General features: G+C 46.7%; 1 protein-coding gene across 2 annotated transcripts in view; it reads left to right on the top strand.

The window, feature by feature from the left end:
* Positions 1–900: 900 nt before the first annotated feature.
* APP (amyloid beta precursor protein) overlaps positions 901–9211 on the top strand; it is a 200798-nt gene continuing 192487 nt past the window's right edge. For both annotated transcript variants that reach the window (XM_032097657.1, XM_032097647.1), the window contains exon 1: positions 901–1152. In XM_032097657.1, coding sequence (XP_031953548.1) covers positions 1096–1152 — 57 coding nt within the window. In that variant the 5' untranslated portion in view covers positions 901–1095. The remainder of the gene's footprint in view (positions 1153–9211) is intronic.

The raw sequence follows: 9211 nt of genomic DNA, 5'->3' as shown, positions 1-9211 counted from the left end.
GAAAGTGAGAAAGTCCATTCTGAGACTTTTTTTTTTCCAGGCTGGACACCACAGGTTCCTTCAGCTGCTCCTCATCAGACTCATCCTCCAGATTTCCATCACCTGCCCCTCACTCGCCCTGGCTGCAGGTCCCTGTTACGGGGTACGTCTATCAGCTGCTGTCTCGGGAGCCTTAGTGGGAGCAGAAAGTCTGCCACAGAGTTTGCACATCAGTGGCAGAATGGGTCAGGCTCTGTCACACTGAATTTTGGCTACAATAGCAGCTCTTTCAACATGAAGCTCCTAATACACTGTTTTAAGTTCTCCTTACAGGTTTACTATACCAATTATAACAATGCTGTTGAGAGGGTGAGACAGAGAATTTGCGTTGGCCTCCTGATTAAATAATATTTGACAAAGTCCTACATTTACATTTGATTTCTTCCTCGTTCATCTGCCATAAGCCCGAGCTCTTCCGATGTTCCTGCATATCTTTGTTATCGATGGTATGTGTCATGTGTGAAACGGCTGTGCTGACTCATCACCTCCACCTCGACAGGAACGGGAAATCCTGGGTTGGTGTGCAGCCTTGCCAGGAAAGGCAGAATGTGTTAAATAGCCTCTAAATCACATAGCATGTTTAGATTTGGGTGTTTTTGTGAGCACCTTGGAAAGATGGGCGTTGCGTTTCTGAACGCAGTGCCTCAGCGAGCGGGGATAGCGCATGGAGGCGTCGCCGTCCCTGCAGATGCGGGCGGCGGACAGGCGGTGAGGTGCCTTCGAGGAAGGTTATCGGCGGTACCCGAGCAGCCGAGGCGGGAACGCTACTGAGAACCACTAAGGGCAGGGAAGGGCCGGTCCGCCTGCCCCGAGCCACGGTCGCACCGCCCGGGCGCTGCCGCCAGGGGTCCCCGCGGGCCGGGCGGGTGCACCGCCCGCTCGGGGGCGGGCCGGGCCATCAGCTGACCGGCCCCGCCGCGGCGCTCCCGGATCTACAGCAGATCAGTCGTTTTCTTCGGCAGCGGCGCGGCCTCGAGGATTTACAGTCGGACCCCGTCGCGTCTCGCTGGCCGGCGTCCCTCCTTCCCCCCTCCCTCCCCGCTCCCGACCGCCGGGATGCTGCCCCACTTAGCCGTTCTGCTGCTGGCCGCCGGCGCCACCCGGGCTCTCGAGGTAAGCGGGGCAGGAAGCGGCAGGCAGGGGCTTTGTCTGTCTGCAGCCGCCCCCGCGGCGTGGGCTTGGCCGCGGCGGGGAGGGTGAGGTTTGCTTTTCCAGGGGTAGTCTATCCCCAGCTGCCGTCGCTCTCCCTTCGCCGAACAATAGGAGCGGCAGGCCGGGGGGTGGCGGAGGCGTCGGGGAGGGAGTAGGCTGGGAAGTCCCGGGGCCGGCGCTCTTGGCCTTGCTGCGCGTGTCTGGCTCCCTGCGCTGGTTCGGCTGCCGGGGCGCTGCGCCGTTAAGTTTGGCCGCCGCCCACCTGCGGCGGCAGCGGGCAGGGGTCCACGGGCAATGCTGCGTAGGGACGGCAGGGGCGCCGGCTCTGCCTTGGGGCTGCCTCCGCCAGGGCCTGGGGAACGGAAACTTCCCCCGCGAGCAGGCACGCCGCGGGCGGGTGACCCGGTGGCATCCCCCCATGGGGCGGGGGCTAGGGGCGCGCAGCCAGGCTGCGAGTGGGGAACGCGGGGGCGTCGCCCCGGGAGGGAAGCGAAGCCGGTCTGCGGAGCCGGTGGCATACCCCCATGGGGCGGGGGCCGGGCTGCGGGCGGGGGTGGCGCAGGTGTGCGGGGCGGCGGCCGGAGCTCTCCGCCTGTTGGCGCAGTGGCCCTGCGGGAAGGCGGTGCCCGGGGGGCGGTGGTCGGGGCCGGCCTGAGCCCCCCCCGCGGGCCGGAGGCGCGGGAAAATGGCGCCTCTGCAGTGCAGCAGAGAGGAGGCGCCGGCAGCCCGCGCCCCTCCGCCGCCGCCCCTGCCCGCCCTCTTTCCTTCCCTCCCCGGGGCGGCTCCGCCCGCCCCGGCCGGGCGGTATCTCCTCCGGGTCCCCAGTCGGGGTGGGGCGGAGGCTGGGGGTCCCCCTGTGCCCTCCCTCCGTATGGGGATGTGCACGCACCGCAGTCCCTGCGGGGTGGGCTGAAAGCAAGCTCGGACCCCAGAGGAGGAGTTGGCACAGCTGGGTGTCGGTTCTCCCCCCCCCGCCAGATCTCAAAAAAGAAAGTATGGGAGGGGTGAGTCACCTCCTGGTCTCCTTCGCTCCCTGCTTGCCATACTTCGGCCTGAATACCTCGGCTTCTGTCTTACTCCCCTATGAATCCCCGCTTTTCCCGGGGGGATCAGGGACTGGGTGGGGGTGAGGTGGATGACAGTATTTAGCCTGATAGCAAAGACGGATGCTCGCCGTCCCTGCCAGGGCATGGGGATGCAGGTCTGTGGCTCAGGTGCCCTTCCCAGGAGGGACCCCAGTACCCCAAGAATAAGACGAGACAGTTTCATACCAGCGCTCCTTCCCTGCAGCCAAGGCTGCCAGCCACAGGCTCTTGCTTTGAGGCATGATCTTGACAACATTGAGCATGATGTATCAAGCTGAGCAGTTCTAGAGATGCTCAGACGTTTAAAGCTTTCAGTTACAGCACTCGGTGGGGTTTTAGCAGCTTCTTGCAACCATTTGTTGTCTGAATGCAATAGAAGGAAATGTCTGCCTTGGGTGTGTAGCTTAAGTAAAAAATGAGATTTTATGGTTGAGACCATGCTTCAGGATAGACCACAGAAGGATGGGGTTTTCTGTTGGGTCATTGTAGCCCAAGCCTTACAGATAGCTGTGTAGGTATTTCCACTGCAAAGGTGCTGGAAGAAAGGAGGCTTGGATTTAGCACCAAAACTGTTCAGGAGGATTGAACGTCTCTGCTCAGAGACCTCTGCAATGGTGTCTGCCTTAGTGATAGCCAGAATTTTGAGAGACATCATCTGCCTGGAAAAAGGCACTGATGTTTCTACAGAAGCTTTTCTGTCTTCCATCATTCCATGTGAATGTTTGAGGCTTGGCATTTATCCCTTTTCTTTATGTTTAATGGTGGGGTACGTTTAAACATCTGGTGGTCTTGTGATAAGACATTTGTCGGTCTTGATTCTCTAAGGTTATATTTTGAGCAAGCTGCTTGTTTTTATAACACTAAAATATTTCATAATAGAAATAGTGTGTGTGCATGTTCTGCACTTGAACTTTTTATGCTAAAGAGTGGAATTTTAATGTTAGAATTTGATTTTTTGTAGATCTCTTTTCTGAAATGAAGTGTTTCCCCTGCCATTTTAACAAATACTTTTTGGAAAGCAGCAAAGAATCTGTACTTTGCTTTCCTTGGGAAATGATATAAGGAGAAAAAGCAGGAACAAAACAAATTCTATCTATCTTACACATGAAGAATTCCTTTCTAAAATTACAGGCAGATTAATAGTGATTTAGCATCTTTAAAGGAAATATTCTGTAGTGATGTCTTGGTGATGCCATGGTTGCTTAGCATTTTACTTCTGACACTCATGTGAATCATACTCACTGTGTTTAGGAAATCCATTGGCCAAGAGCTGCCATGGTTTGTGAAACTGCCATATTCTGCAGTACCTATTTTTGCATTTAATGTTTTTCAGTAATTGTCTGGTCTTAGTAGATAGACACAACAGACTTTTAACTATCATTGTGAATTTGCGTGAATGATCCTAAGTTATAAATAATTTCCTCTTGTTAGCACAGGCTTCTGCCATGTCTATTCTGCTCACTGGTCTAGCTGCCTGTTTCAAAGCAAGACTCCTTTACCAGCTGACTGAAATGAAATTGTTAAGATATTGGTATCTCATAAGCTGCCCCTCAGAAAAAAGACAAAAAGGATGCTGCTTTATTAAAATGCCCTAGGGTATAGTACAGTGTCCTGCAGCCGTAGGGAGGAGGAGAGAAGATTCAGCAGGCAGGAATTGTGCAGCAAGATTGACCTATTTAATTATTTTACAAACTCTTTTATAGACTTTTTTCTTCATAGTCTAATTGGACAAAGGATCAGCCACCCCTTGGGGTGACTGGCTAAAATCCTAAAACATCCATTGTCAAAATATTTTTCTACTATACTATAAACAAGGCTTCTCAAGGTTGCAGGTGTTTCATTGTTTACAGAACTCTGCTACTATCTTTTGTGAGAGAAAAGTCTCTCACAGACTTAGAAAAAAGCAAGAAAATTCTTGCTAGCAGCATTTTTGTAGCTACACTGCTTGACAGTGTTTTCCTTTAAGCTGGGTAATGTAGTGCTCTTATTTTTGTTATTCTGGCATTGTTTGCTTTTTAGTAGAAGGCCCCAAATATTTGTTTCTTCATTGTTTAGTTTCCTAGTAGATCTTTCAAGAAATTACATTTAAATGTGGGAGGGGGAGAGAAGCCTTTACTTTGCTTCTATTACAGACTTTTAGTTCCTCTTTCTGTTGATTCTGTTCCCAAATTCCCCTGATAAAGGTTTGCATTTGTTGCAGGATCCCTTTTGCACTTCTATTTAAGATGCTGCCATGGGGTGGGTGGCTGAGTGGGTACATAGGGCAGGCTCTCTGGGATAATCAGAGTCCTTGGCAGTCAGGTGGACAAATGAGTGAGTAAAAAAAAGAAGCTTCTCCCTTGCCTTCTCATTTGTCTTTTGTTTATTGGTGAGCAACAGTCATTTTGAGACTTGCATGATCTTCAGGTGCCTTTTCTGTGGAAAAACCACGATCAGCTGCTGTGCTTCTTCACAAAACGTATGAAAACCTGAGGAAGCTAACAAGATCTTCATGTTTTTAAATTTTAATTTTTTTTCCCCATGGGCTCTTTGTGTGACAGATGTAAACCATCTCCCTTATCCACTTTTAATTGATCAGTGCTGAATTACAGGGCAAACCCACAAGAAGCATAGATCTCCTTTGGCTCTTCATGACTTGCTCTTTGCATGTGTTTAATAAACTGTAAAGGATAATAAACAGTTTTGATTTATAAGTTGTGTGAAGAAAAGGTATGACAATTTCTTTTAACTAGTAGTTCTTTTCCAATACAAAGCTTAGCAAAATAGCTGAAGAGTGTAGTAACTTAATCTAATTGCTTGACAAAATGACAGCTGTTTCTCTGCGCAGAGTAATTATTTTAGTGACTCAGTAAAATAATTAACACCAGCTATTGGGTGTGGAGGCTTGGTCAAGAAATTGGTAGATAGCGTCACCTGAAGGAGGTCTCTTGTCTGACCCTGTGCCCAGAGCAGGGCCAGTTCTGGGATCAGACCAGGCTGCATGGGGCTTTTTGCAGTTGAGTCTTGAAAATGGAGCTCTAAGGTCTGAGCTTGTACCACCTCTCTGCATAGCTTGCTCCATCCACTGTTTGGTTGGTTCACCCGTGTTGAATTTCTCTAGGCTTGACATCCTTAGTCCTGAGTACTCTGAATGATGTCATTTTCACACCTTCCAAAAAAGGTATGCAATAACCAGAAGTTGAAAAAATTGTGTTTGGGTTAATTAAGTAAAAATTGTATTTGTCAAATGTCCATGTATATCTATATACATGTATGCATACACATAATGCATTAAAACACCTTATGTATCAAGATAATGTATGCAAATATATTTAACCTCTGAACATACTTGCATATATAATGTATTACATTTAACATTACTATACGTATATGTCTGTGTCTTACTAGTTCATAGAGTCTATTAAACCAGCAGACACTTACATACATGCTTCGGGACAAGAAAACTTCATGAATATGCTAAAATTACGAGAAGAATAGAACTAATTCGGACCCTGCCCAAAAACTGTGTGAGAAGGAACCAGCTGAAGCAGCACTCGTGAACTTGGGAGGTCTGATGCGATAGAGGTCAGATCTATGTGTGTTCACCCAGCTCCGACCCCGGGCTCGGTGCTGCTTTTCTCAATCGTGGCTTTTGAGACCGATATTTCGGTCGCATAATAAATGTTATTTCTTTATAAATTTTGATTGGGCAATTCTGTTTATCCTAGGGAGAAAATCAGAAATTCCAGGGAAGGGAAAAAAATTCAACTCTGTCTCTCTCCAGAGAAAAAGAAGCTGAACAACTGGCCAAAAACCTGACTCAGCAAAAAGCAAGCTGGGTGCTTCCTCCCTCCCCTGCCACAGCCGGGGGGAAAAAAAAAAAGTCTCTATCTCTGTGTGACCTTGAAAAAGCTGCAAACTGCTTTGAAAAAGTTCTGCTCAGTTTTTCCTTCCCCCTCTCAGGCTCAGTTTAGAGGCAAAGGAAGGCACAAAGTTAATTTCTGGGCATAGGGCAGCAATATGGGATACACATCATAAAGTCACCCCAAGACAAATAGTAAGACTCATTGTTCCCTGAGTACCCAGTTCCTGGAGCTGTAAGATTGGGTTGGGGAGCAGAAGGAAGCCCTGTAATCCAAGGGGAAATGGTCAGTGATCTGCTAAATGCTTTAGACATACACAGCTACGGCACCAGATGGGATCCAGGGGAGGCTCAAGGGGGACCTTGATACTCTGCCTGACAGGAGGCTGTAGCTGGGTGGGGGTTGAGCTCATGTCCTAGGTAACAAGCATGGGACAAGAGGAAATGGCCTCAAGTTGCACGAGGTTTAGATTGGATGCAGGAAGAATTTCTTCACTGAAAGGGCTGTCAAGCACTGGAACGGACTGCCCAGGGCAGTGGGAGGCACCATTCCTGGAGGGATTTAAAAGATCTTTTATTGTGCTTTAGGAATAATATTCCCCAATTTAGTGCTCCTGTCAAGATTCTCCCAAACCAGACACAGTTCACTGGCTCCCCACTTCCACCTTCTCCCCTCCTTCTTGTTCCTGCGTGGACCTGAGAATTAGAGGCACAAAAAAGTGAAAATCATGGCTTGAGATAAGAAGAATTTACTGGAAAGAACAATGAGATAAGAAATATAAACAGTAACAACAACAATGTTAATAACAAAAGGTGTAAGACAAATTATTGACATGGAAAGTGAAACAGTACCAGACTACTGCCACGGTGTGAGATGATATCAAATAACAGTAGTCTGGCCATGCCCTCTTCCTGGCTACAGTAATAAATAAACCTTGTTCTGACTGAAACTAGAACACCTGTAGATGTGGCATTTAAGGGCCATCAGACTTGGCAGTGCTGGGGGACTGGTTGGACCTGATGATTTTGAAGGACTTTTCCAACCTAAATGATTTTGAGATTCTATAAGCACTTAATCTTATGCTAGTGTGTTAAGGGATGATGCCGCAGCCAGTTAGTTCCATTACTATTTGGAAACCTGTCCTTAGATTAATTGGGTGGATTTAATTGATTTTCCACACATCCCCTCTTCCATAGCAAAATAAGCTTAGAGTCTGCATATTAATCAATGTATACTTTTTTTCTTCTGTATATTGTCCTCATTGCCAGTTGATGATAATTAGACCATGGCTGTATATCATTGTTGCTGACAGACAGGTTTTGCACAGGCTCCTGCAGTGTGTTGCTCTGCTGGGGCTGTTCAATGTCATGTACTGCCAGCTTGGGTGCTTGTGGAGTCCTCTTAATCAATTCAGCCTCAATGCGACCCAGATCAAATGTTGCGCTCTGTGATCTTGTTACCTTCACACCCTGTAGCTTACACTGAGTATTTTGATTCTTGCCTGACCATACACAAGTTTATTTTCTGATTTTTGTAATTTGTTTGTGATAAACTGAATGGAGAATTAGAAAAAGGTTTACCATTTCTGATAAAAAATAAAACCATGTGATCCATATGCATATGTACTTCAGTTATGTTTCATTTAGGTTTGTATGGTAGTTCAAAATTGGTTGTCTTGGCCCTTGTGCTGGTGGAAGGAAGGCCAGGCTCTCAGCCTGCATTGGTGGCCCAGTTCATCATTGTATTGACTTTCAGAAGCTGGCGGTCCCTGGGATTCTCCACTAATCTACATTGTTTTTCAAAACAAGAAATCAACAGAACATCTTCTTGGTGCTGGTCTTATAAGTATCTTGGTTGATAAGTAGTATCTGTAGTTTTGGTGGTAACTGGTTTCACAGGGAATCATCATTCTGCTTGGGGTAAATGAGGGATGCTCCCCACCAGTGCATTGATCTGGTTAGGTGAGGAGCATTTTACTTTTCACCTGTGGGTCTTTGTGGGACACTATCCTGAATTTACTGTTTGTTTTGTTTGTGAGAAAATAAATTTCCATTTTACTATTTAAATTGTGTCCTTGGAAAACTGGCTAGCAATTTGTATTCCCCAGTGGATTTAATTGGTGTATGAGATGGAGTTGTCATTGCTGTGCCAGTGTATACACAATATACAGTATTGCAGTCTTGTTTGTGCAGGAAAAGTAAAAGGTTCCTTTTTGTTTACTTCTTTTCACCTGCTCAGAATTCAGAGGTAGATTTTGTAGATAGCCTATGTACTGATTTTTATAAGGAGTAATACTGCTTTGCATTCTTTCATTTATTTTTGTGTTCCTTGAAACTTGGTAGGCATTTACATTGAAACTGTTCTTGCAAATGGTTTCCAAAATTGAACACTATTTTGCATTGACAAGTAGCAAATGCTTTCTGTGGTGCTCTAATCTTTTATTTCCACCTTTTAAGTGTCAGCAGAACTGTCCAGGTAAGGCTTTCAGGAGGTGTGGGCTAAAAGGTGAAAAAAGTGGGAGTCCTTCCCCTCCTTTGGCATCCCCTCATTCTTGTTCCCCCTTCCTTACTGCATTTGTTCTCTGAGAAGAGCCAGAATTGTTTTCTTCTGAAGGAATCTATTGTTGTAGGGTGTATTTCTATTACAGCTTGTCCCATTTTACTAATGTCAAGGAAAGAAATGTCCTGTTGTGGTAGAAGGCTCTGCTTTCCATCCCTTGTGAGCTGTCCTGGGTGAAGAAAGAGGAAGTATTTGTTACCTTGCCTTTGCATTTATGCATTTTTTTTTTACATCATAATGTAGTAAACAAATTGCCTGTGCAGGCTCAGAATGAAAACATCAGGCATGTAACACTGATCCCTTCGAAGAATAAATGCTTGAGTGTTTTTTATTGTGCTGGAGATTTGGGATTCGTGAAAGACTGAATGGCAGCTGGGACAATGCAGGTTTTGTAGCCATGTGCTGTTTTCAGTAGGTTAAAGAATGAGGGAAGGAGTGCTCAAACAGTGGTCTGAAGAAGGTATTTGGTATACAGAGTTGATTTGAGGCGTTTGCTTTTTGCTTTTCTAATAATCCGCTATTAACTTTCAAGTG

The sequence above is a fragment of the Corvus moneduloides genome, chromosome 2 (assembly GCF_009650955.1).
Source record: "Corvus moneduloides isolate bCorMon1 chromosome 2, bCorMon1.pri, whole genome shotgun sequence".
NCBI classification, from domain to species: domain Eukaryota; kingdom Metazoa; phylum Chordata; class Aves; order Passeriformes; family Corvidae; genus Corvus; species Corvus moneduloides.
The sequence above is the reverse complement of the archived record's forward strand: the minus strand, read 5'-3'. Positions and strand labels throughout refer to the sequence as shown.